Genomic DNA, 27,902 nt, shown 5'->3' with positions numbered 1-27,902 from the left:
TTGGGCCTCCAGTATGGCCATCAGCCATGTAGAAATCGGGCCTTCAAAGGCCTAAAAGAAAAATGGCGTGGCTCTACGTTAGTTTATCAACTTGCAATTTTTTTCTCACTAGAAGAATTATAACCAAATAGGCTAATATATAAACTATCTTTGGAGTCAGGGACTGATATATAAATTTAAAAATTACTAAGAAAATTAATTTAAAGTTTGAATGTTTAAAAACCGAAAAGTAATTTATAATTAAAAAAAATATATCGTCAACAGTTTAGCTGATGTTGTAGAATATATACCTAATTCATATTTGAGTTTTAAAATCTATTAAATGCGTAAAAAAATGGTAAAAAACTCTCAATGTTATTTGTCATCGAAATGGATTAATTAATTAATACGAAGTACGATTAGTCTTCACCGGCGGTGACCACAACCTGCCATTGCCAATGATCTATTGATCTATACCCGACTCCATCCGTTTCGATCTCCTCGTTTCGTCTCGCTCTCTCAACCATGGCAAGAGCAATCGTTCGCTTCTTCGTATCATTCGTCGTCTTGATCTCATCCCTGTCTTCGATTACTCTCGCGTATAGACCTGGAGACATCGTCTCGATGAGCAAAGCAGGCCAATACCACGGAGTAAGAACCCCGCAACCAAAACCCTAGTTTTCCTCTCCCTATCTCCCCCTCAATGACATTTGATTTGGTCCGATTTGATTTATTTTGGCGCAAATTGCAGTCGAGAACCATGTGGTTTGACGTCGTCGGCAAGCACTGCCCCGTCTTTGCGGTCAATCGGGAGGTGGAACTTGCATAAATTCTTTCGATCTTGTTAAATCTTGTGCTCTTTATTTGATTCTTTTGCTTCTCTTTTTGGTGAATTCTGTGCAGGTGTTGATTCCGATACCCAAACCTACGGGTTATACTGGTGCGGATCCGTATAAGATGTAAGCTTCATGTGATTTTGTTTTTGGATTTCTGCTCTCATTTGTCAAGATGATGCAAAACGACATGCAATGGCGCTTACACTGGCATGTTGTTTTGATCCTTTGAACTTAGTGACCTCTACTCTACTTTGATTAACCTTTGATCTTATTCCTTACTTGCTTAAAATTTTCCTTTATCCAATTAGAAAAGTTGCAAAGATAGAAGTTGGAAATTGAGATAACTTTATTTCTTGTTCTGTGACTGCAATATTACTACCTTAAGGCTGTGTGCGCGTCTTGCCTACGCTCTATTTGCTAGAACCTCATGCACATGAATTTTCTTTTCTTACACCAATAAAGATAAAGGCTTATTTCATTTAGTTATATGGAGGGTAGAATCCAAAATTCTTCAAAATGCAGGAATAAGCCTGACAAGTTATCCGCTTCTTAGTTAGCTTTTGAATGACATGACCAGCTAAGACACGATTTTCCAATTTAGGTTGAGCTGTGAGCGCACACCTGAATGATTTGGTTGCTTAGTAGGGAGCTTAGTACAATAAGACAACATAACAGACTCATAGAGGTAAATAAATAGAGGAATAATCTTTGCTAACTCTCTGTTTGGTGAGGGCCTTGTAATTTGCCATGTTTGACTGATAGTCATCCAATACTAGTTGTGGCCTCAGACATTATAGGACAGTGATCTGTTTAGAAGATGAAACATGTGCTAACTAGTCCAATATCATCAACATAAACAAAGCTGTTAAAAGATGGCAACAAAACAAATTTCATTTTCTGTTTTTGATCATCAGATAGAAACAAATGTTGAATGACTTGATGCAATTATGTCCTGAAACTTATTTATTAACTTAATGGGATTAATTATTTGTTCTGTCCCTCTATTTTGTGCTCATTAAGTTGGCATTCTCAAGAAGCATTAATATAGATGTTCTATTTGATCATTAATGTGCAGATCTTTTCAAGTTGGCCATGAAAAGTTTCATGTTCCTTGGCTTTTTGTAATAAACCGCAAAAGCTCTGAAGTTCCAATGATAGATTTTCATTTGGTAAGGATGCCTTAGTTTTCTATCCACTATTTTATAGCCATTCCAAATGTCTGATTTAATTGTGTTTTCTTTAGTGTACAAAACTAAGAAGGGGAAATCATTATAAATAGATTGTTTGGGTGGAGGAAATAATTCTGCAATTTGATATTTCCTGCAGAGGTACACTGGAAGCGATTTACATGGCGTCACAGCTAAAGTTGTGGACATGCCTCATCATTGTATGCAATATCATCAGCTTCTCTTATTTTTCTTTTAGTACTTTTCACTTAAGACAGTTGGTTCTATGAGTTTTATTCCAATAATTAGCTATCAGGTAATCAATATGGAGCATTTGTTCCTTTTTTTGTATTTCTTTTAAACTAAAGTGATCAGCATGTAGTAATGTCAGGTCTTATTTGTTAGATTGTCCATGAGTTCCTTTGTGTGACCTTTGTTTACATACAAATATATGCTGCTAGAATGAAAGGTCACTTTGAACAACTGGTATCTTTTGTAATGGACATACTTCGCTAGCCACTAGTTGCTAGAATATTCACCTCTCTTGTCCCACTCAATTTAAAAATTTCCTTTCTTCTCCATCTTACTATTGCAAAATATATGCTTTTTAAATTGATTTAAGTTTGTCTTTGCTGCTTGGTCCCTGCATTTAGAGAGATTGAGAGTTAGATGACGTCACGGCTGGTTTGGGGGTTGTAGAGCTTTGTTCCAAATCATAGGCAGGAGGTAGAGGGAGAGAAATTGAGAGTGAGATGATGTCATGGCTAATTTGGGGGTTGTGGAGCTTTGTTCAGGATCATATCATACCTAAAACCTTTTTACTTAGGTTTTCATAGCTAGCGGGCTCTGTTCAGATTCTTAGTTGCCCCTAGCCTAAAATCGACTCGTAAGCATTTTCTTCCTCACAAATCCCTCTGTCACGCCATTCTACTAATTGCCACCTCTCTCTCTCATGTAGACGTGATCATAGGGTGGGCTGGGCCAGATTCAGGCCAGGCTTTTTGGGCCAACCGGATTTAAATAATTATTCACAGCCCTACCCCCACCAATCACTCGGGCCGGGCCGGGCTAGAATATTTTAGCCCGTTATCTCTCACTAGCCCATTAAATATTGAGCTTAGGTTGGATATAATGGGTCTAACATAGTGGATTAAATATAAAAAAATATTATATCTTATTGGGCCGAGTTTAATGAGCGTATATAAAGAAATTTTAGTTATCTTTCATAATAACATACTTATATATTGATATATAGTTTATTAAATATTTAATGTGGGACTAAAGATATTATAGGAATATGCATGCATTATGCGTCAGGTCATAGATGAGAGTAGTAGATTGAGTTTTCGGGCCGGGCCAAGCAGGCAAAAGCTTAGCCCATGCTGCCCACTACCATCTCGGGCTCAAGTCAGGCCAAGCCTAAATCGGGCTCAGGCTGAGCTTAGCCTGATTAAAACCGGGCTGGTTTGGGCGAGTCGGGCCTAATGATCATGTCTACTCTCATGTTGTGCCTGGCCATAGCTAGGAGTGGCAAATATTGACCCGATCTGATAATTTGACAAGATAACCCGACTCTTAACCGGTTTTCTGTTTAGTCTAATTGAGTTCGGGTCATAAACGAGTCAACCCGCCTAATTTGGTTAATGATCGGGTTGTATTCGGATTTATACCAATGGCATGCTTTAACTCATTTAATCCATTTAAATATATGGGTCGGGTCTGGTCTGGTCAATTGGCCAACCTGTTAGTATGTATAAACTAAATTTTTAACATAACCTACCCTACCTCACTCTCTCACTTCTCTACCAGTCGCTCTTTGGTTCTTTCCAAAATCCCTCTCCCAAATCACTATCTCCACGCTCATTCTCTCCCATAGGCCACAATCGGCAATCGACTCTCTAGCCGCGCCCTTGCCCCTTCCTCCGCCCTCCCCTCCTCCCTCCGCTACCTCTCACTCTCCTCCAACCAACTCTCGGGCGGCGCTAACCCGGTTCTTCTAGCCTCAGCACGAATTGCCTCTTCGGCCACTTGCTGCCACCAGATTTGAAGATCTGGGGGATGCTAGAGGAGCAACCTCCTATCCAACGACATCCCTACCCTCTTGCCTCATTCAGATCCGGAGATCTCAAGGACGCTGGAGACAATGTTGGCGCCGAGAGTGATAGACAACATGATCTTGCTCCCTAACGATGAGGAATTGCTAATCATCAACGACGCGACAATGGGGACAGCTGGGTGGGAGCTTGGTAAGAATCTCTCCCTCGCGCCGGTAGTCTACCGCGTTAGAAATTGTGCAGGAGAGCGCTTTGACGTGCGAAGCGTAGCGGCGACTTCCCGGTTTTACCACTCTTCGGGGGTGTTGCTCCACAATGGCCGTGTGCTCGTCGGCAGAAGCAACCCTCACGTGTACTACAACTTATCTGGCGTCGAGTACCCGACAAAGCTTAGTCTTGACATGTTCTCACCTTGCCTCCATGGAGGTCCACTCCCAGAGCCTTGTTGTCGGTACCTTGATCTCTATCACCACTTTGCCAACTTTGACGACACCTCGACCACAGGAAACTAGTGTTACTAAATATTGCCTAATTTTGGTAGATTTGTGTGTGCTATATTCTTTTTGTTAGTTGGGTCAAAAAATATTGTATTAATCTTGTAAATTGATAAATTGGGTTAGTGTAGTACTGTAAACGGGTTAATCGTGTCATGTAAACGAGTTGACCATGTTGTATAAAGAATACAACCCATTTATTAAATGAATTGACCATGTTGTATAAAGAATACATCCCATTTATTAAACGGGTTAAACGAGTCATGTTGTGTTATCCGTTTAATAAACATGATCTGACTCAAATCTGACCGATCCGAACTCGATTAATCCGACTTGATTGCCACCGCTAGCCATAGCTCATGCTGGCTTGGTGCTTTCATGGCAACACTTAAACCTTGAACCATTACACTAGTAGGAGTAGAAATTGTAATACACCATTAGAAATTGGATATAATCATAAGATGGAAGATGTGCTTTTTTGCAATTACAGAAAAGCATATAACGACAAAGATAGGGTCGATAAATATGTCGAACCAAATGACAGGTGGCAACAGGCTAGTTGATTGGTGTTGGCGCCATATATTAATGGATGCTTCTGGTTTCAGAACAGTAAATTTGGCATACTCTTAGGCATGCATTACAAACTCTTAAGACAAAAAAAGTGTATTTGCTTTCTAACTTCTCTTTTCATATTAATTTTGATGCTGATTGTTTACTTCCCTCTTCAAGTAGATCGAGATGCTTCCTTTTGTTAGCATCAGAGAATCCATTGCAGTGACATAACTATAAAGAGTTTTGAGATATCGGAATTGCTTTGAGGTAGACAATTGTGATGGATTTTGTGAGGAAGATGTTAAGGTTCTGGTAACAGATATTCAAATAAACTATTGGTCTGAAGCAGCTTGGCAGGACCATGCTTTTAACATATGTTGTTAATGCCTTTACTAGAGAGTTTTTGGAGTCTTGGGAGTTGTGCAATCTGAAGGTTCTGATAATTGATGTTCAAGATTTAAAATGATATTGCATTATTACTCAAGAGCAGCTTGGCAGGACCATGCTTTTTATATATCTTTTCTTAAGTCTGCAACTCTTCTATGAAAGACTGGAATGCAATTTTACTGGATAATTCATTATTTCTTGTAGTTGATAAACTCAGACCAAATCTTTTGAACATTGATATCTTAATTAATGTTGTCTTCATATTCTAGCTCAAGGAACTGAAACACATTTTTTTCTTCAAAATTAAGGATCTTTTTGTGACACTTGATGTAATTCTTTTGCAGTTTCTTTTTTCCAGCTAAACCATGTTAAAACTGATTAATTCTATGCTGCATTGATGGTAAGATCTGGTTGCTTGCTTTTCCATTTGTTGTTGTGAGCAGATATTGAGGTTCATCCAGACATCCGCAAGAACTTCTGGAATCCCCAGCATTGGCCGAAGTATGTACTTGTTAGATACACATGGTGAGTGCGGTTATCTTCTTTCTTCTAAAAAATGTTCTCAAATTTCAATCATTTTGTCAGCAGTTGTCACTAAAGTTTGTATACTGTGTTATGTTTAGTGTATTAAGATATCCTACTATAAATAGCCATAAATTATAATGTTTGACTTGATATTCCTTCCTTATATGAGGAAATACATGGCATCTTTGAATGATTAATTGGTCTCTGTCCTTTTGATTATATTTGTTCAGCTTAAAATTCTATGAAAAATAATAGAAGCAATAGTATTATGATATCCTAATTATCTAGATTTCTCAGCCTAATATTTATTCCTGCGAATGCCCACATACTGCTTTTATGTTCTATTCTTCTGAGAATATTCTCGTATTTTTTGTAGTTACATTCTTAATCTTTTGTCTATGATTTAACTTTAGTAAAGAGCCAGGTATTGTGCATTTAGTGGCTAATTTGTGTGATTGTATGTGAAATATCCTGTGCGGTTACATTGATGCCACCCTTTAGTGGGAATTTGTGTGGAGCAAAAAAATAAAGAGGCTCCAGTTTTTACCTTTTCCTGAATCCTGGTGCGGTTACATTGGTGCCACTCTTTAGTGGAATTTTATAAGCAGGAAAAAGAGATATGTTACATGAGTACAAATAGATGGAAATGTCTTCTCTGGTTACCCTTGGTATTCCAAATGCATCTCCCTCTAAATTGTCGTCTACTTTCTTTTAAATTATTGTATCTTCAGAGCATAGTAAATGCACAGTATTCATATCTTGTCTGGATGTTTGTTGATACTAAGAAATATATTTTATGACAGGGAGGAGCAGTCAGAAATAGATGTTGCAGGGGGATTTTACGTGATATTTGGATCAGGTATATTCTCTATCTATATAATTTTTGTTTGCCCTTATCATTTGGCCCAACTCTCCTTTGCTATGTTATTTCTTAGCTTTACTATCATGGATTTGACATAGATTCACATTTGTTGGCAAAAAAGTTTTATTTTGCATCACTGTTCAGGCAAATGTACTGTCTCTTATTTCAAGCAAAAAAGTTAGTCCCCATTTATTGCAAACAAAATTAAATGTTCTAGGATAGCTGTATGGTGTTGATATGCAATTTAGATTTAATATTGTGCTACCAGTTTTATATATTCACAGTATAAACACATTTTCCATGTTATATATAAAGAAATTATATATTCATAGTGTATACTGTACATTAATCATGGAATTAAATAGTTTTACCCATTTCAAGATAGGACTCTTATAGTTTCCTTTCCCATGGCAACTAAATTCTATTGGATTCTTCTTATAGCATTTCTAAACCTACCAATTTAACACGGTTATTTTTTTTTCTATTAAATAGATTATGAGCCTGTAGGTTAGTTAATTGAGCCAACTTTAAAGATGCCACAATGAACCTAAACCATACGCACATAGCCCCTATGTAGAATTTATACTATAGATCACCCCTTATGCCTAGGTAGAATTTGAATTCGTGACCGCTGTCATAGTAAGGTTGAATTGTAACCATTTGTACTAGCGGTTGAGCCTATTTAACAAGGTCAGTTATCAATAATGCTAAGTTATCTTGTAGTTCTATGTTCTAGGCTTCTAGCATGGTTGTGCATTCCTTCAATTGATCAAATGTGACTGCCAATAATGAGTTGACACCTTTTATTTGCTTTATTTTTGTAATAAATATTTGTCTTTTCTTTTTTGTACTTTGGATGCAGGGCTTGTTTTGTCTTTTATTCTGGCAATTTACGTCTTGCAATCATCTCAAGACAAGTTAGCAAGGTATTCGTTCCTCCATTTATTACATTTTGGCTGTTGGAATCAACAATATGGTTCTCCAAATTTTCAAGAATTGAAGAACATAAAAGCACTAAAGAAAAATTCTCTGACCTCAGCAAGCACAAGGTTGTCTTTGCCCAGAAGTGTTGATTTCGAGTCATAATATTTGCAGGTTTGTCAGGGAAACTGTTGCAGAAAGCAGTATGCCAGAGGGAGGAGTTGCGAAGGTTGAGTGATCTTTCCCTGGAGTTAGCAGAGAAGACTTCCAATTTTTGGCACATGGGAAGAATGAGAAAAAGATCTGTTTCATCTCCAATTCTGAGCTTCGCCGACTACTCTAAGCAGCATAGCTGTTACCGAATAGCAGCTTGAATGTTTCTCTCCGTCGGTTCTTCCCCGAGTATCAACCTTTCATTTAGCAAAGGATCTATAACCTAGAAAAAGACATTGTAATACTAGTAAAGTGAAATGTGCTAACAGAGGCAACCATTTAGAACGCATTGCCAAGAACCTCTCCACTTGTCTGATCCATAAGTGTCAATTCCTCTGAAAATAAATCTGTTTGCGCGGACCCTTAGAATTTTTACTTGGTTTAGAACTGCAGTACCTGCAGTAGTATGACAGGAATCCTAGAGTAGTGAGTCCTAGCTTTTTTTTAAAAAAGAAAATAATTTGTTGTTCTCCTAGCCGTGCCAAAGTTTTTTTTATCATTTATGAGCTCGATGGCTAGATATAGATTGAACAAAGGGCTAACCCTCTCTAGAAATAGACACTTAGACTCTTATTAAGTTTTTAGCTAATATTATAAGTTGTATAGTCTAAGTTTTAAGCTATATGCGTCATCGAACAATTGCTCTGAATTAAATACTGTCGAGATTTGTTTTAAGCTGTTGTACTGTTGTGATGTTATTTTAAGTTAATCGCACTGTCGAGCTATTAATTAAGTTGAGTCGTTAAATTATACTGTCAAACTATCAAATAATTTTTTTATAATATTATTTAAAATTAAAGTTAAATTCATAACCTTTTTGGTCATAGAGAATATATCTATCAACTCTCAACTCTACTAGAGTTGATTGGTCTTAGCCTTTGCCAAGTTCTTACTCGGTTTTACACTGCTGTTTAAAGCTTCCTCCGGGATCTATCTAACGTATGTTCTTCGTGTACCTTTAACTGCTGGACATACGAGAGATGTTCTCTTTTTAAAAACTCAAAAATTCAGAGGATGACAACGATGCTAGTTCATACTGCTACGAATCCCAAGTTATTTATTATAGCCTCTTGTAATAATGGCCATGCATGATGCAAAGCCCCATTGGGCCATACCATTAGGCCTATACTTCGATGCATTAGTACCCATTTTTGTCACATAATTCTTTACATTATATGCCTCTTTTGCAATTTTAATATATATATATATATAGTACTCTTTAGCACACTAATTATAAGAAGGAATCGGACGAATGACTGCTTCCAAGCTGCAATATTTCCTCACGTCTTCACAGCCTCGGATACCATACCACCCACCCCTACTGTCAGGTCCTCCCTCCCCAGAAGAATTAGTCTCATCATCCTACACGGGATAATGAAACAACTTGGTAGATTAAAACACGACAGGCCTCAAATCTAGTTCATTATTGATGTGGTCCTTAGAGCAAATTAAGGATTCTGCACAAAGATACATAGCCTTCCTCTTAAGATAACCTCTCATCGTGACCAAGTGGCTCCTAAATTAGCACCTCTAGGGAGGGCTGCTGCTTTTCCACGTATCGCAACCTAACTGACCTAATATATCTCACGTACTTTCCCATCTCAGATTCAACGTGAACCACTAGATACTCTGTCGGAATCTCCAAGGTATAAACAACACGATTCGACTTAGATCCCAGAGCCAATGAAGGATTCGCCCTCTTTCTTTTGATATCTACAATAAGGTCCCTCACCTTTGCTTATGTGTGTACTTTGCATGTCTACCTAGCTACAAATTTTATACACTGATGCTGTTTAACTAACTTAAGAGTTCCAATTACGTACTTTTATTTCATTTTCTTCTTCCCTCTCTCACTCTCTTTTTTCTTTCTTCCCGTTTTCGCGCACACCGATCAGTGCCCTCCTACGGTTGTCATTATCCAAAATTTTCTATTGTTGATGGTTTTGGTTAAGTAATCATTTTAATTAGTTCACCTTGAGAGTCATGTTTAAATAATATATGCAAACATTTACTAAATATATAAGCCTATGATGATGTTGTGGTCCAATAACCCAAATAACAAAACTTAGAAAAGTTTACAAGGAAATTCCACCATGGGATATTGGGATATTTAACTCCCAACCTCTCATATAGACTTTGGATATATATATATATCAGTAAGGATATGTAATTATTTAACAAGTAGGCCTTCCGGGATTCCAACCCAGGACTTTTTCTGAGTCTTTCGGGATCCAAATCCAAGACTTATATTCTAATATTAACTCACCAATTAATCTAATGGCTGAAGCTTAAGGAATGGTGGTCTTTATTTTTATACTCTAACTTATAGTAAACAAAAAGAAAATAGAACAAAATAGGAAGAATAATATGAGATATAAATTATTACCTAAAACAGGAAAAAAAAACTTTCTAGATATATTTGTTAAATAACCAGCTTTATGGAACAATAATGTATATTATACTTTTAACACACTTCTTAATATGGTATGTTGGCAGATGATAAATAACATAATGTACGACTTACCTCACATTGTATTACTATAGAAAAGCTTGTTCAAACACCATATTAAATAATTAATAGATTCATAGCTTAAGCAGTTTATATATATACACACACACATGTCATTAAAAATATTAATATTAAGAAATTTACAAATAAGGATTGACAAAAGGGAATGCAACTCTCAGGAACTGAATTAAGCTTTTATTGACCTTTTTCTTCTAAAATATTCCAAGCATGAAGCTCTCACGAAATGTAGCATACTTAGTGGGGCCTGTAACCTATCCAATAAGCTCATCTAATCGAAAAAGAATAAGAAAGAAATATTCTATTACTGCCAACGAAATTATACTCAAATGGTTATAAGAGGCATGTTGCATGAGTATTTTGGGGTTCGAATCTTTATATGCCATAATACTTTGGTGCAACTCGAGCTCAATCATGCTTCCATTTAGATATCCCAATAATGTATAGCTTTGCCCTTGGATTATCCTCACAAGTTTTTTTTTTGTCTTCTCCACCTCACTCCCTCATCTCTCAAACAAAAGTACTAAATTCCTGATTCATGCATTAAGGTTTTTGAGAATAACATTTATACGTCTCTTTAATATAAATTAGGTACATCTATAAACGTTACTTACATTGTATTATTTAGTTTTAAAACATCTAAAACATAATAATTAACTCAAATAAGTTTATGTAAGAATTTGTATTTGATTACTAAACTGTGAATAAGTATGTTGACAGCAATGAAAATATTAACTCTATAATATTTGACTAAAATACACATAAATGAGTGTTTAGTTATAAAATATATTTAAAGAGATATAATTTTTAAATAAATATTTTTTATGCACGAACCAAAGGCGACGGTACTTACTTCCCTCTCTCTCTCATGCCTTTATAACTTTCCCCTGTAGTTTTTTGTTCCCCTCTCAACAATTTCCTAGAGAGCCTCTCTCACTCTAAAGTTTTGTTACAAAGGAAAGTCTCACCATCCCTCACATTAAAAACCACCACTTTCCTTTATCTCTTCTTCTATCCCCTCCTTTATTCAAAGTCTATAAAACCAACGCTGAGCCCTTTCTCTCACTTGCTTTTATTGTTCTCTCGATCCCTCTCTCTCTCCCCCTCCCCCGTTCTCTTCTTCCCTTCCCCAAAAAGGAGAGAAAAACCACCTACACTTCTTCCTAGAGATCACCATGGGCCATATATACAGCAAGAAGCCCGAAAGAGCCCCATGCGACGAGTCCTTGGTTGAGAGAGCAAGGGATGAGCGGGAAAAGAGTGAGGCAGGAGAAGAGGAGATGGTGGTGAACGAGGTAACCCAATGCTCATCTCGTCTTTCTCTTCTATTTGTTATCTCTTCTCCTTTTTCTCTCCATCTTACTCCCTCACCAGCCTTTTCTTATCATCTTTTTTCTAGACTTTTATGGCATGTTTTAGTTTGCAGTTCCAGTTGTTTAGCATGGAGATAGAGAGAGAGAGAGAGAGAGAGAGAGAGAGAGAGAGAGAGAGAGAGAGAGAGAGAGAGAGAGAGAGAGGTAAAGTGGCAGTCATAACAAGGGGTGACAACTGCCAAGAGAAGCCTCCTCACGTAGGATTTTTGGCTCTTGTCTTCTCTTGTGTTGCAACTCTCGTTTCTCTGATGGTGCTCCTTTGCACCCCCACCAGTGCTAGAAGCATCGACTAGCGATACACCCGAAGCTGCACCCACGATCTTGCATACGTGGCAGCCTCGTCAGCACGGTCATAGGAGGTTTATAACACACACACACGCACACACAGATTTGTGAAGCTCTGGGTGCATGCATGTACCTGACCACCATGGAATTGGGCCTAATTGGCAAGTGAGCTTTGGGCCCATCTTGCTAATTTCATATTGCCTTTGATAGGTCAAGGGCTTGGTTGATGGCATTTATATTTTGTGTTATTTTAGAAACATGTGGGCTTTTATTGATTCATTATTTTTAGCCAGTACACGTGCATCGTGTGCGTTACACGACACGCGGCCGTGCTTTCACAGACACTCATGATATGCCTAGAAAGTTGGCGTTACAACTATACCAGCCACTACCACGTGTAACTGCATATCTGCGAGAGGCAGAGGCAGAGAGAGAGAGACAAAAAATTTGTTGGATTCTTACCTGAAATCGTGCATATAAAAAACGCAAGTTTCATTAGTTATACTTGTTTGTTTCCATTCATAGGATTAATATCCAATTTTAGATATAGTAATATAAATGAAGTGAAATAATTTCCTTTCTTATGGGGCATAATAATATAGATATAGATATATAGCCTTTGACATGCTTTCTTGAGTTTGAGAGTGTTGTTAGACATATTCCTTGACATGTTTCTCAAGTTTGAGAATGTTCTCAGACATATTCGTTGATACATATTTCTTTAAGTTTGAAGGTTTACTTAGACAATAGACACATTTGAACTTGCAAATCGCTAGGTCAACTTTAGTCTATTCTTTGACATAATTATTGTATTTCCTTTAGTAGCTAGTACTGAGAAGATGTAGGTAATGAATAGATCGAAGTGCATCCTACTAAGTATTTGCATCAAAACACTTCTTAATTATTGAGAAACAACCTCCACATTGAAGGATTATAGTTAATAAATATGATTGTGCAACTCTTATTCACCTCCTTTGTTATAACACCAGTACCTTTAGGTCAGTACACCAACTTTGTTATGATAGGACAATGTTATTCTCGTGCATGTAACATGCACGTAGGTTTGCGACATAGAAATAGTTACACTTTTATGGGCTATGGCCTGTGGGGTGGGCCATTGTAACATTGTTCGTATCTTTTGCTATACGTTAATATCATCATTTATTATGGATTATGGCAACATTCGCGTTGATGTTTTCTCCCCCCTCCTCTATTTATTATTTTACATAGATGTTTCCCAATGAATTGATACTATGCAGGTGGTTGAGGAGCTACATCTACTGGGCCGAATAGTGTTGCCCATAATGATCACCAGCTTTCTCCTTTACTCCAAGTCAGTCATCTCCATGCTCTTCCTCGGCCACCTCGGCGACACCGCGCTTGCCGGCGGATCCCTCGCCATCGCCTTTGCAAACATCACCGGCTACTCGCTCCTCAAGGGCCTCACCATGGGCATGGAGCCCATTTGTTGCCAGGCCTATGGTGCCAAGAGATGGGCCGTCCTTAGCCACACCTTTCAAATGACCCTAATCCTCCTACTCCTCTTCATAATCCCCATCTCCCTCCTCTGGATCAATCTGAAGCCCATCCTCTTGTTCTTGGGTCAGGATTCAGGTATCACTGGTGTGGCCCAAGACTACATCCTCTTCTCTCTGCCTGACCTCTTGGCCCAAGCCTTTCTCCACCCATTGACGATATTTCTCAGGACCCAAAACCTCACCAGGTCCATCACCTTCTGTGCCGCCTTTGCTCTCATGCTCCATATTCCTATCAACTTCTTTCTTGTGTCGTACTTGGGGTTTGGAGTTAGAGGAGTGGCTCTGGCCTCAGCTTGGAATACGATCAATATCAATTTGGGACTGGTGGGCTTTCTACTCCAATCTAACAGTGCTTTGAAGCCATGGGCCAGATCGTCGTTGGCGGGTCTAAAGGGCTGGGGCCGTCTCATCGGGCTCTCCTTGCCGAACGCCGTGTCGGTCTGCCTGGAGTGGTGGTGGTATGAAGTGATGCTGATCCTCTGTGGCCTACTAGCTGATCCACGGCCCAGTGTGGCTGCCATGGGCATTCTCATACAAACCACCGGCCTCATTTACGTATTGCCGTCGTCTCTCAGTATGGGCCTCTCTACTCGGGTGGGCCATGAGTTGGGGGCCTGTCGGCCCGCTAGGGCCCATCTTGCGTCGACGGTCGGACTTGCTGTCGCCATGACCTGTGGGCTACTGGCGTTTCTTTTCACCTTGGGAGTGAAGGATGCATGGGGGAGGATGTTCAGCGATGAACCGCAAATCTTGGAACTGACCGCGGCGGTGCTCCCGATCGTTGGCTTCTGTGAGCTTGGTAACTGCCCCCAGACGGCAGGCTGTGGTGTGCTCAGAGGGAGTGCAAGGCCCACAATTGGAGCTAACATTAACTTCAGCTCGTTTTATCTGGTCGGGCTTCCGGTGGCTGCCGTGGCGGGGTTCAAACTTGGGTACGGGTTCATCGGGCTATGGATGGGCCTCGTGGCGGCCCAGGCCTCATGTGCATGCCTAATGATGTATATAGTGGGGCACATGGACTGGGAGGCTCAGGCTGGGAGGGCAGAGGAGCTGACGAGGGCTGGAGATGGAGAAAAGAATGACTTGGAAGCTAGCCTGCTGGGATAATTTTACTAATGGCATAGTAGTAACTGCTAGAAATAATAGCAAAAGCAGTACTATGTATATGACTTTAGAAAAGTTCCTGCAATAAAATATGGAAGAAGATATGCAGTAATAATGTTTCTCAAGAGAGGTCGAAGCAGGGTAATGCTAATATGCAATGATCAAGATACAAGTTCACTTGGGGATGCCGAAAATTTGACAGCCAATACAGTGAATAATGCTAACTGAGAAATCTCTGACCAAAAAAAAAAGATAAAAGAAAAAAATCAGGAGAATATTGAAAGTACTTTGCCAAATATTTTAAATGGTACATAGTTTACCTTTGAAGATAGGTAGAGAGAAAATAAATGAAGAAAATTACAAAAAGAAGGGCAAGGATGCAACAAAGTTGCAAATGAGGGAAGAAAGTAATTATACAGAATATAGAGCCACGTTCCCTGAATAAGAATTAATTACTTTACTATTAACTTGTAAAAGAACAGCCAAAAATGCAGAAGGCAAATGATGCAGTTCATTGGAGCTCGTTATAATGTGCTTGATAACTAATCTGATTGCGTAAAGCAAACAGGGTTCTCTTCCAACCCCTATACTGATGCCTACAAACTTCTGCTATGAGTATTATAGTGTTGACCACGGCAAATTTCACGCATGCAAATCTTTGTTTGAGCTCCATACAGGCGCTTTTGCAGCAGCACCATCGGCAACTAAACCAGATCCATTTTCTACGGTGATCAAAGGGTCTGACTCGCTTTCCTTTACCTGTGACATAAGTGCAAAAAGAATAAGAGAAAAATATTTAGCAGGAAAACAGAGTATTGTAGCTAAATGCATTGTTAGCTCAGATCATCTTTGCAATTTGCATGATTGTCAACTTAAATAATTTCTAATAGGTAACAACCATTCAGCTATTTCATTTGGAAATAGCCATAAAACATATTTGAGGAACCTCACATCAAGCATCTACTTCTTCATTGTTGATTGTGTATAAATATAATAACAGCTATGACCAACAAACTTATCTCAGTTGCTGATCAGAGCTATTCAAAATCATGAATAAGTTGGCAAAAGAAAGCAGTTGTTATAGGACAGATAAAAAAACACTTAACAGATTGAGATGCCTTAATATGGTAAGAAAAGCACATTTATAGAATAATAGTCTCTTATCCATTGGAGACTTGTTGGACCTCGGAAGATGATAACCTCCAAGCTACAAGACAAAATTGCTTAGCTAGAAGCTACACCAAAACAAAGAAATCTGAATGCTGGATATGCAATTCACATTCAGACTTATATGATCTCACTGCTAGTCATGCTTATGTGCAATACAAAACTAGATACACCTGCTTTTATATGCTATCACAATTACTGATTGGCGCACACTGTTATATAGTCAAAACTCTCAATTATCAGAATCCATCTTGCTGTACTCTTATTATAGCATTCAAAGTGAAAGTAAATGAAGTATGATAATCATGAACTTTTAAAGATTAGTTTTGCAGGAAATATCAAAACATGGAAAGGAGATTTAACTATAAAAAAGATCCATCAAAAGTTAAACTATAGGAATATATCTTAAAAGTACAGAAATTAATGATAACTGAATGAAACCTGTGATATTTGAGCAGATGCTTCATTAGCTTTTTGCTGGCTCTCAATTGTGCAGAAATATGAGTACGAGATCATCCCAAACATTGCAATTAGAATTCCAAGTATATTTCTCCAGCTAAATGGATCATGAAGCAAAACATAGCCAAAGGCCAGGACCAGGCATGTTTTAAGATGACCTAAAACTTGATAAGTGACAGGAGACGTCTTCCCAATCACAAGAAATGTGCTGAAGTTGACAGAAACTGCTATTAAGCATGAAAGCACAATGAAAAACTGCAGAAGAAAAGAGGGAAATATAATTAAAATCAGATACAGGGAAAAAGGAAAGGAAACTACAAAACATTGCTTTGTTGCTCACCAGAACTTGAGGTGTGTACTGGAAAGCGAAGACATTTTGGTTTGTCAAAAAAGCATCAAGAAATGGCCCACTGACAAACAGGGTTAATGCTTGATAAGGGCTTGACTGGTAGAGTAGCTGAGTTGAAGATACCTTAAATTTCTTCTGAATAGTATTTGTCATCTAGAAACTGATTAAGGACCAAAAAATAGATCACACCTCTAGACCTTCAATCCAAGTTATTAGATCAGATAGACATGCCATCTGAACACGAAAAACAAAAAGAGAAAAGTTTGGCTGATAACCCCTAACAAACCTGCATGAGCATATGCTAGATTCAATACTTCACTCTGTCTTGAATCTGCAAACTTGTAAATAAGCAAACCTTATCCTTTCCAGTGCTTCTTCAGGCTTTCTTTTAAAATCAGTATGTGGAAAAGCATTAGTTATGGAAATCCAGTTACCAACTGTGAGAGGTATTCATTATCAAGTTGGCTGAATAAATAGATTGAAAGCTCCTCATTTCGGCGTACCACACTCAGCTATGTTGCCATTTGATCCATTCGGATGAGATTATCCTTAGGGTTAATGATAGTATCATCATGCAAAGCACTTAATATAATATTTAGAACCAGCAACAATATTCCTATATATTAAATGAAGAATGTTCTCAGATACAAAACAAAATGCTCCAAGAGCAGATTGATGCAAGATTTGAGTTGGAATTAAATTTCATGCACCTTTACCGATGCGCATCTTATATTGAGTGCATAATTAAGAAGAATTGGTGTACCGTGAATACTTTATTATTTTGCTCAAGTTAACCCCGTTGCATAGGTGAAATGAAGTCATATTCAAGGATACAATCTGAGCAATGCAAGTTGTAACAACTGCAAGGAGAGATAATACAGATCCCAGAACATTGAGTTGCAGATCTGTTACGGTTGCTATGCCAACACCTAGAAGGAGGACAGTAAGTGAGAGCTGAATAGTCCTACTGCAGTGACAGGTGAAAGAGAACACATCAGACGAAGTGGTAGAACTCAAATCAAGGTGCATAAAAAAACACTCACTAAATGATGCACAAATTAATAGTTTTAAATCTGGTTCAAGCATGACAAAATATCAGAGGATTATTATCATGTTTCAGAAAATAGCTGCACTAGCTAACAAAATGTATATATTATATGCAAGCACAGAGTGCTTAGTGCGCATAAAGAAGCAGTAAAGAGCAAAGGTGGATGTGCCTGAGAAAGGGCAAGTACTTAAAGCAAAATACCATTATTTTCTTCACCTCTCTTTTCTTTTCCCTCTTTGAAAGTACGTAAAATTATAAAATGATAAAAATATCTTCTAATATCCAAGCAGTGGCCAACAATGCAATGTTAGTATTACTGTGATAAAATAAGATCTAAGAATTTCCTAAATATTTGAAACACCTTTGCCTACTATCATAAACATCCCATAATAACAAATATCCAGTTAGATCTTCTAGAAGCATTGCTCCTCTACTCATTCTGATGAAGACCTCATAGTAACATATTGATAGATTAAAACATATAGTGACGATATAGATTATGCTATTCAAGATTAAAAAGCTGATTATGCTAGTGACACAGGAAAGAAAACAAAGTTCTATTTATCTCTTCTAAATGCTTTAATTCATTATGTCTGACCGTCAAACTCATGTATTCCTGACAAAATGAATACTTATAATACATTCAGACTGTGCACATCATAATAACAGAGGCTACATCTCTAATGATTATATTTGATGCCATCTAAATAATTCATGGATACCACTGTTGATTCATTGAAATACAATGTGCTTAACAAAGGAATTATGGTCCATGAAGATATGAGCAAAAGAAATCTAAAAGATCTGATAGATGAGTTCTTCCTCGAAATCCATAGAAGGATTGGTGCATTAAACCATCTTCTGATCTATATTAATGATAACAAGAGAACCTCATTCAAATTAAGTTGTAAACTTGTAATCCACATTCTGAACAATAAACCAAGTCATGTTTGTTGCAGGCCAAACTATGCTTTCCTCTTAAATTATGATGTAAACAGAATGACAAAGCAGAGGAACTTTAGTCATTTGCTTTGCTTATCTGTGTGGTATCCAGTTAAATCTCTCTTTTGTATTGTACAGCCCATCTGAGATGATGAAGCAATCACCTCTTAATATCTCAGGATCACCAAATACAAACTTTTGTTTACTTATTCTAAATTTACTTAAGTTGCAATTCAATATGCTCAAAGCTAACCTACTAATTAAATCTTTATATTTAAGTGTTCTCTAAAATTTGACTATGGAGATATTGACACTCTTATCTAGCCAGTTAGAACTATTTCATTGGAAAATAACGTGCAGCATGTTACAGCTTTAGCTTAGTTAGTTAACCAATAACAACATATACAAGTGCGGATGTATGCAGACCCTCAGTCTAAAACTTATCGTCGTAGGTATATAAATTGCTCAACCTACCATTGTACGCAACATTTGCCTCTAGTAGTTCTCAACTAGTCAACTATATCATGCATCTCCTTCATTGCAAATACACACATAATTATATATGCTAAAGAAATACACATATACAGAACACGACTTTCTTTTAGAAAATGATAATATTTATTCTCTAGGAACTCTCTTCTTATATGTTCTTTCAACTTTCAACTCCACAGACTATGTATATATCCATATTTATTTATTTATAACAAGCTTAAGTGCTCTATCATGCAGATAGGGACTTTCAGACTTTTGTTCACATTCTCTTTAGTCTTCGCATGGCATAACAGATATGAACTCTCCATTTTTCGAAGGTCTTAATGTATCATTATACTTAACAGAAGGAAACAATGTGGTGTAATAAACTAAATTTAAGAAGCTTTATGAGGTTATGGCAATAAGAAAGAACCATTACTTTCTATCAGTTATGATGTGAACTTCAAGAGAAATGTCAAGATGAATAGACTAACCTGAACTTCTTCAAGAAGAAAAGGGTCTCCAACAGCACAGTGCAAGGAATAATAGCCAGTTTCGTCATCTGTAAGAAAATGGTATATTAGAATTGCATCCTAGTAGTAGGATGAAGTCCAATTTCAGAAACTTTATACTGCAAAGTGGTAACATTTATACTACAGTAGCACAAAATAGCTCATCGTTATCATCAAACTCCTTTTTCACCAAAGAGATCATAACTCATGTTGAGAAGCCTATTATAAATGTTACAAATGTCTGCTGCCCTGACATCAAATTTGTAGAATTTCCTAGTAAAAAATAGGGAAAAAAAGAAACACGATAGGGCTTCCCATGGAAGCTACAAGTCTTGTTAGTTGGCAAGCTATTTTATCAACTATTAGCAACTCATGCTTATGCAACTTATGAACAACCATTTAAAGGATCAATAGTAAAAAAAATTCATGATCACCAGAGTGTTAATATAATAAAGATACACAAATAATTTTGTTCCTCACATATAACAAAAGGTTACATTCCAATAAAGAACAGGAATATTGTTCTCCAATATGATTGGCTTATTAACATAGACAAAAGGGATGAAACAAGATGAAGGACACCATGTCCAAATATTGGAACTCCAACCATAACAGACAAGCAGAAATAAAAGTTGGATAGATAACTGGTTCTCGTTGAGATTGGTGATATATGATCTGATTCAGCATTCACTAAGTCTAATTAATAATTTAATATCACCACTACAAAATAAAGAAAAAAATGAACAGTACAAATTGAGCAACGAATTTTCCTACTACAACTTACAAGTAATGCAGTAAAAAAGAGGAACCATAAATGACGCAGACCTGATAAAACCCAACAGAATTGAACCCAAGGCTCAAGTTCAATAGCCCAATAGAGATTCCATTAAGTATTCCAAATCCCATAACTGTCCTTGCATCAAAAGGCTTGTGTTCAAATAATTTCATCCATAATGCCACATGAAGAGAACAGAATGTAACCAGGAGATGCCAACTTGTCAAAGTAGTGGCTGCAAAATACCAAATAGGAAAGTAATCACAACTTTGGCATCTATTAGATAAACCAAACAATGTAAAATTGTTAATATGATCTTCTCCCCATGCGTTGGGGCTATGATTGCATATCATTGTCTGACACATGCAGAGAAATGATATATCTTAAATTACAAACATATGGAACACATGGAGCCATCTTATTGTATCAGTCTTATGGATGACAAAATTTAACACCTTATGAGGCAAGAATTACAATAAAGTCGACCTTATTAGAACATAAATCATGACTACCCATGGCAATTGAGAAGCTGAATTGGGAATCCAACCATCAGGGTCTGAGAACTTAATATTCCTTAAGATATAACATGTTGACATCATCTAGGCACATGTTACAACCCTTGATGACTGAACCCCATAATCTAGAGCTAAACTATATCACTATAAGTTCAAGATAGAATATGCTTGCCAACAGAATATCAATCCATGCAAGTTTTTCCTCTCCTCCTTATGTGTGTTTGTGTGTGCATGTGTGTGTGGATAAGACCAAATAACCATTGTACTAATTTATCAAAGGAAATAAAAGAGAGGTCTTGGCATAAAAAGGTATATTTCTTTCAAGCACTAGTGCAAATTGTTATGAGATATGATCCAATCACGTGTGTTAGATTAGTCGAGTCGGTTGAGTCGAGTCGAGTCAACTTGAGTTAGTTAATTAGCTTTACTTATTGTTTTGAATTTTAAATAAATCGGATAATCCATATGTGGATCCGATCCACTAGAATTTTTACTTCTATAAATAGGACTAGACATGTATTGATTATGGGGAATCAATCATTGAATGAATCTAAGTTTAGCCAAATCTTTATTTTCGTCTTTATCTTTTACCGTAGCCGTTAAATCGTCTTTATCTTTCTAGGAGTAAATCATATCCGTAGAAGTATCCCGATCTTTCAAATCCTAGCCATCTTCCTCCATTAACAGCCACCCTACCTTATGACTGTTCTCCACCACCCTTCGCCATTGCCATCCTCCAACGGCCGCCGCAACGTCGGTTATTTACCGTTCTGCCTGTTTCGACCTTCCTCTACTGTTTCATTTATAACTTTTCATCCCGACGTTGGATTTTCATGAAATTAGAACCATTGAAACATTAACTCACGAGGCTACCACTACATAAAATATCACAATTTTCTTACATTCAGATCGGTCCAGATCTGGTCTGTAACACAAATTTTAGGAAGTTCACAAAAATATAGTTAAGAACGAAGATGATATGTTCCAAAATCTAGCAACTTCCATTGGTATCATCAACAATGGCTTGTCGTGACTGTTGTGTACTACTAACCCCAAGTTAATCTTTCTGCCTAGACTTCAAACTTCCTTCACCATTATCTTTTAACATATGCATCAAATTTATGGATACAAGATTTTCTGAATTTTATAATTACCAAGAGAAGGTAAGGTAACTCTCCGGGTCATCTATTCAAATTGTTAAAAGGCCAATGCGAGAAGCACTATGGGACCATATGAAAAGCTATTATGGCAACCTCAACTAAACAAGAATCATATCTTTCCATCTTTTGCTGGTTATTAATTAAATGATGCATAACTGCTAATCTTAATTGTGTCATTCATACTGTGCATTCATATCTCTGTTAGAAGTCAGAATTTCAAGGGTGGAAGTTATGAGCACCCAGCAGCTTTTTCTCCGGAAGTCTGCTCATATATCAGTTGTCTACATACAGCAACCCTGCGCCCAGTTGCCGCCACCCAAGATAGAATTTTTATTTATAGTGTATACACAATAATCATACTAGTCTTCATGGGATTGAGGAGTTGTCGTTATGCCAGATCATAATGAAACGATGGAGAAACTTGAAGATAAAGAAGAAAAAAAATCTATGTTCAAATAGTGCCACCAAATAGCTGAGTTGAGAGATGCTGATCCTTTGATATCTCCTTCACTAATCCTTATTTAGATACTGATAACCTGGTTTTGGAGGACTTGATAACCACATGTCACTAATTAAGTTTCAATAGAAACAGGGGCTGCGGCCTGTTTGTCAAAAAAAAAAGATACTGATAACCTATCAGCTTTAACGGATGTGCAAATGAGAAGAATTCATTCTCTTTACATACCAAACCATTCTAAACATTTCATGACCATCTCTAGAAGTATCAATAACCTCCATTAGATCCATCCGTTGAGTGTTCCCTAAAGTCCAATCTACAATAGTACCGAAGATTAGAACCCAAACGACAATTGAAACAAAACAAACAAAATACAGCTACCAACAGATCTCCCCCATTGTTTATATGCTACAGGACAAACGGATCCAATAGCCAGTAACATCTCACCTTAAAGCAACAAATATCCAAGCAAGTCATTAAATTTCAGATAGCAGCAGCAAGAAAGGATCAAAACCCAACAAAATAAATCAATCAGAACTCTCACCGAATGTAAATCCCAACGAACTGATAAGCGCCTTGTTGCAAATGACGATCGACACGGACGACACCACCGACAAGCTCAGCGCGCCAACTGTGCCCAATTGGAATCGCTCGCCTTCGCCCATCTTCACCGCCCGATTCGATTCCGCTTTCACCACCGTGATCTAAAGCTAATCAATTGGCGCTCATCATTTCGATCTGAACACCTAAAGCACCTAAAGAAAAGGAGAAAAATAACAAATAAAGCCGACGGAATGAAACCTACCTCAGCTCCAAAGAGATCGAGATTGGAGGAGGATTCGTAGCCCGAGCAAGACGAATCGAGGGACAATTCAACTTTTCATTTCTTCGCTTTAGATCTGAACAAAGGTAGGCAGAGGAGGAGAAGAAGCGAGAAGACTACTTAAAGCCTTCTATTTCTTCTTCGAGAGAAAGAAGATGACTTCATTATATGCTCTCTCTCTCTCTCTCTCTCTCTCTCTCTCTCTCTCTCTCTCTCTCTCTGATAATAAATAGGCAAATTTGCATATAATATCATGTATTTTAATAAAATTGTGATTTACGCCACTATTTACAAATCTAGTTTATAATTTAGTAAATATTTACAGAAAACACAATACTGTAAATCTATTAATTAAATTAACTATACTAAGAAAATTACAAAAATACTCTTAATTTATACTAAGAGTATTTTAGTTCTTCTAAAAGTAAAATATTTTTACTATGTTAGTTTAATTTTAATTAGAGTATTTTATACACGTACTTGCGAAATTATATAGCTCAATTTATAAATAATAAATATATAGTATTTAAATTATAATTTCGTTAAAATGTGTTCTTTATAAGATTTTCTAATAAATATATAATTACTTGGTTGTTTTGTCCTTGTAATTTTTTATTTTAGCACCCAAGTCAATTGAAATGTTATTTTTAAATAAATTATTGTAAAGAAGGACTAAAGGAGCCCCCACCACTTTGATTCTTTGGCATTCCGGGTGTCTTCTTTTGCAATAAATAAATATTTGCTCCTAATATTTCACTCTAAGTTTCCGTTGGGTTGCTGCATAAGGTTAAATAAACGTGCTTAAATTTTATGGGTGGTGTGTAGAGAGAGAGAGAGAGAGAGAGAGAGAGAGAGAGAGAGAGAGAGAGAGAGAGAGAGAGAGAGAGAGAGAGTTGAGATTTAAAAATAGTGTTTTGGTGTAATTAAAATTCACACCATGATATAGGTTTAAATATTTATTAATAATTTCACAACAACCAAAAAGTATGAAATATTTTTTGGCATTTATTATTTTGGATAAATATGCCTATTGCCCAATTTCACTTAGACCCAGAATTTATTTCATTATTATTGACCCTTTAACTACGTATAATCTCTGGAATGTCTCTATTGTTAGTTGCTTGTTAGGTTTTCTATCAATTAAATCTCATGTGCTAATCACGTGAAGATATAAAATCTCTGGCCTACCACTCCGGCCTATTTAAATTGAGAGTTTCATATTTTGTTGTTCTATCTATGTTAAGAGAGGGTCAATATGTCACTAAATATGAATGAGGAATCTATATGTGAAAATGAGCCATAATTCAAGAGTCTAGAGGTAATTATCCCCTCAATTTTCTCCTCTTAATTAAGTAGTATAAAAATATTGATCAACAATTTTAATAATTATAAGAGTTAATTATAGTTTGATTATCTCAATTATTGCTTAGTATTATTTTTACCGTCCGAAAAAATAAATTAGAGGTATACTCCCTAAATTATTTAAATGTGTCAAGCCCCCTTCATTACTATTTTATTAAAATTCTGATAAAAATAATTCAAATTTTTTTATTAATATTCTTTTTTAGTGGCCTTTGCGGTAACTTCTGCAAATATTAAACTATAAATCTATTTTCTCTAATTTCTTTAAAATCTATTCTAAAAAGAGAGGAAAAGAATAAATAAGAGTACTTTTACCAATCTAGTTAGTTAGTTAATTTTGTAATATTTTTTCTAACAAATTTTTTAACAAAGGGGACTTAGGGATATAATTAGATAATTGAGATGTGTATGTGTCTACCTTTCTTCTCTTAAGAAAATAAAAGTTAAAATATAATTAACTATAATTATAAATTTGAATCAACCACTATAACTATCATGTATTATGAAAAAATAAAAAATAAAAGGAGAATTTGAACGGTGTTGAGTTTTTAGCCTCATTTATTCTGTGCATAAAGATTTTTAAAGATAACTTTATACACATCTCTTAAATATAAATTAGATACATTTATAATTTTACTCATATTTTATTATTTGATTATAAAATGTAATCATTATCTCGAATAAGTTTATGCAATAATTTATATTTGATTACTAACTATGAATATGTATGCTAATTTTATTAAAAATCTTGCTTAAAAAACGTATATATTTTTATCACACATTTTATTTATGATAAGATTTTATGCATAATTTATCACGTGACTTATCTTATACAAGGTTTGATCAAAATATACATGAGTGAATGCTTAATTATAAAATATATTTAAAAGAGTTGAATAAATATTTTTAATGTGCGCACCAAATGCCACCTTTACGTTTAAAAAAAAATTAGGTGGCGTAAGTTAGGGAGAAGCAGGGAAAGAAGCACCGTGAATAGTGGAGAACAATTTGGGCCCAATGCTGTCTAAATTTCTTTATGATATATGGTCCCAATGTGGGGGAGAACACCAGACTTTAGGTGTACCAACCAAAGGAGCATCAAATGGTTGGTAAGTTGTTGATTCCAGGATGGTTCATTCACAAGCTCACTGTTGAGCTTTTAATTGCTCATCTCTCTTTCTCTCCCTCTCTCTCTCAAGTTATGCCGGATAAAATAAGCTTGGCATGCTGAGAGCTTACTTTGTTGATCTAATTGCAACGAAGAGTACTCTTATCCTCAGTCAATTTCCTTGTCAGATGTGCCCGTTTATTAACAGCGATCTTAGTTTTATTGAATAACTATAGTTCTTATCATTGAATTCTCTAAGTTAAGTTAAAAGGACCATATATATATATATATATATATATATATATGTTTTTGAAATTCTAAATAACATGTAATCATAGGCAAACTGGGATAATGTTGGACGTCAATTTTCATATTTGACGTCGAGTCCATGTCAAGTGGGATTGAACTTGTACACAACATTCTATTAGTCGAGAAAATCTTATTTGTTGGGAGATAACATACTAATTAATCTACGTATCCATTAGAGAATCTCATTTGTTAAGAGATAATATACTAACTAATTCACCCATCCATTAAGTAGCACACTATCTCATATTCGCTAAACCTATTCAATTTAAGTTAGTTATTATTCCTAATTTATTGGAAAATTTTCTATTTCAACGAATTCTCTATCTACTCATGATGGATAGAATACAATAAGGATAAATAGTTGTGATAGTAAAAAGGATATATCGGCGTACTGCTCGCTATCTAGAGAAAGTTGGCTCGGTTCTTCCTCGCTTGATCATAAGTGCATATAGAAATTGGCTTGGAACTCTAATGATCCGCTCCCTCACGTGGAAACCTTTTTATGGAGGGCTTTAATTCGCACTCTTCCTGTCAAAGCAGCAATTCACAAATGTATCCCAGAGTTAGATCCCAATTGCACATTTTGCTTTTTCAAAAGTGAAAACAGTGGATCACTTGTTAGGGCAGTCTGGTTTCATTCAAAACTTAGGCTGAAGCTGGAGGAAGCTTCGAGCAAAAACTTGATGCTTGGATACTCTCACTAAAGGCCCAACTCACCGATGAACATCTCAAGTATGCTTTATTTGCTTCCTCTTGGGCATTATTGGAAAATAAGAAAAGATGTCATCTTTAGGGATATTAAGCCTAACCCTAAAGAGGTTAGCATAAGAGTGGAGGTTCTAAAGTAGTGATCCCATCAATTGGACCATCTTTCCTATGAACTTCTTGAGTGAATGTAGGTGGAGATACCAACGTGCAGTCCAAAATCGGGTGACGTTGTATGCTGGTTAAATGTTGCTTGGCATGGAGGTCATAAGGGTGATATTGGGATATTTGTCAATTCCTTTCCCGATCACTGGATCATGGGCACAATAGTCTTTTTGGATGTTTGTGAGAGTGCTCTTTTTGCAGGCATTTGTGACGGAGAACTGTTGGATCTATTCAGACTCACAAAAGATAGTTAAAATGATGAATAATTACAAGTATGTATTAACTGGACTATTTGACTAATAGTCTAAGAATCTAATAGGCAGATTGCCTCTTACCCCTTCATTAGATAGGTTTTAGGATATGTGTAATAAATAACACTAATACCCACTCTTTAGCTAGTCTAGCCATTTGAGAGTGTGTCTATATAGATTGGACTGATCCATCTTTTAAGTTTAGAATAAACCCCTATTATTCAATGAATTTGGTCTCTAGATAGGGGTGACGAACATTGACCCGACCCGACCCATCTCGATAACCCAACTTCGGGTTTGGGTTTAGTCTAATTGAGTTCGGGTGGTAAACCGGACAATTTGCCTAACCCGATTAATAATTGGATCGTGTTCGGGTTTATACCAATGACTGTTTTAACCTATTTGACTCGTTTAAGTATACGAGTTGAGTCAACCCACCAACTCATAATCCGTTAATATATAGAGACAAAACTTCTAACCTAACCTACTCTATCTCACACTCTCACCA

General features: G+C 36.6%; 3 protein-coding genes across 4 annotated transcripts; 2 read left to right on the top strand and 1 right to left on the bottom strand.

The window, feature by feature from the left end:
• Positions 1-430: 430 nt before the first annotated feature.
• On the top strand, positions 431-8,361 carry LOC140797564 (uncharacterized). Its single transcript, XM_073151122.1, has 9 exons — positions 431-630; positions 731-793; positions 883-938; positions 1,891-1,984; positions 2,142-2,202; positions 5,912-5,993; positions 6,797-6,852; positions 7,718-7,781; positions 7,951-8,361. The coding sequence occupies exons 1-9, from the start codon at positions 505-507 to the stop codon at positions 8,012-8,014; spliced, it is 666 nt and encodes a 221-aa protein (XP_073007223.1). The 5' UTR covers positions 431-504; the 3' UTR covers positions 8,015-8,361.
• Positions 8,362-13,427: 5,066 nt separating this feature from the next.
• Positions 13,428-15,076, top strand: LOC140788359 (protein DETOXIFICATION 49-like). Its single transcript, XM_073137581.1, has one exon. The coding sequence runs from the start codon at positions 13,428-13,430 to the stop codon at positions 14,817-14,819; it is 1,392 nt and encodes a 463-aa protein (XP_072993682.1). The 3' UTR covers positions 14,820-15,076.
• Positions 15,077-15,082: 6 nt separating this feature from the next.
• On the bottom strand, positions 15,083-23,702 carry LOC140788367 (UDP-xylose transporter 3). Of its 2 annotated transcripts, none has more exons than XM_073137593.1 (8): positions 23,477-23,702; positions 23,216-23,381; positions 20,590-20,774; positions 19,747-19,814; positions 17,626-17,758; positions 16,783-16,944; positions 16,425-16,697; positions 15,083-15,575 (listed from the first exon to the last, which is right to left on the bottom strand). In XM_073137593.1, exons 2-8 carry the CDS (start codon positions 23,334-23,336, stop codon positions 15,459-15,461), a joined length of 1,059 nt encoding a protein of 352 aa, XP_072993694.1. In that variant the 5' UTR covers positions 23,337-23,381; positions 23,477-23,702; the 3' UTR covers positions 15,083-15,458. The 2 variants fall into 2 exon arrangements, with proteins under 2 accessions (XP_072993694.1, XP_072993704.1); XM_073137603.1 differs by having other exon boundaries at positions 23,216-23,375; positions 23,477-23,700.
• Between the last annotated feature and the right edge of the window lie 4,200 nt (positions 23,703-27,902).

This window comes from Typha latifolia, chromosome 1 (genome assembly GCF_019914945.1).
Source record: "Typha latifolia isolate L0001 chromosome 1, TyphaL0001v2, whole genome shotgun sequence".
Taxonomy (NCBI): Eukaryota; Viridiplantae; Streptophyta; class Magnoliopsida; order Poales; family Typhaceae; genus Typha; species Typha latifolia.
The sequence above is the reverse complement of the archived record's forward strand: the minus strand, read 5'-3'. Positions and strand labels throughout refer to the sequence as shown.

Bases quoted from the DNA above. Each gene is read 5' to 3' on its own strand.
- LOC140797564 (XM_073151122.1), top strand. From the start codon at position 505: ATGGCAAGAGCAATCGTTCGCTTCTTCGTATCATTCGTCGTCTTGATC. The intron at 631-730 runs GTAAGAACCCCG...CGCAAATTGCAG, and splicing joins AAGCAGGCCAATACCACGGA to TCGAGAACCATGTGGTTTGA. The intron at 939-1,890 runs GTAAGCTTCATG...ATTAATGTGCAG, and splicing joins GGTGCGGATCCGTATAAGAT to ATCTTTTCAAGTTGGCCATG.
- LOC140788359 (XM_073137581.1), top strand. From the start codon at position 13,428: ATGCAGGTGGTTGAGGAGCTACATCTACTGGGCCGAATAGTGTTGCCC.
- LOC140788367 (XM_073137593.1), bottom strand. From the start codon at position 23,336: ATGGGCGAAGGCGAGCGATTCCAATTGGGCACAGTTGGCGCGCTGAGC. The intron at 17,759-19,746 runs GTTAGTCTATTC...CTGTCACTGCAG, and splicing joins TTCTTCTTGAAGAAGTTCAG to TAGGACTATTCAGCTCTCAC. The intron at 16,945-17,625 runs GTATCCTTGAAT...ATCAGTTTCTAG, and splicing joins CAACTTGCATTGCTCAGATT to ATGACAAATACTATTCAGAA.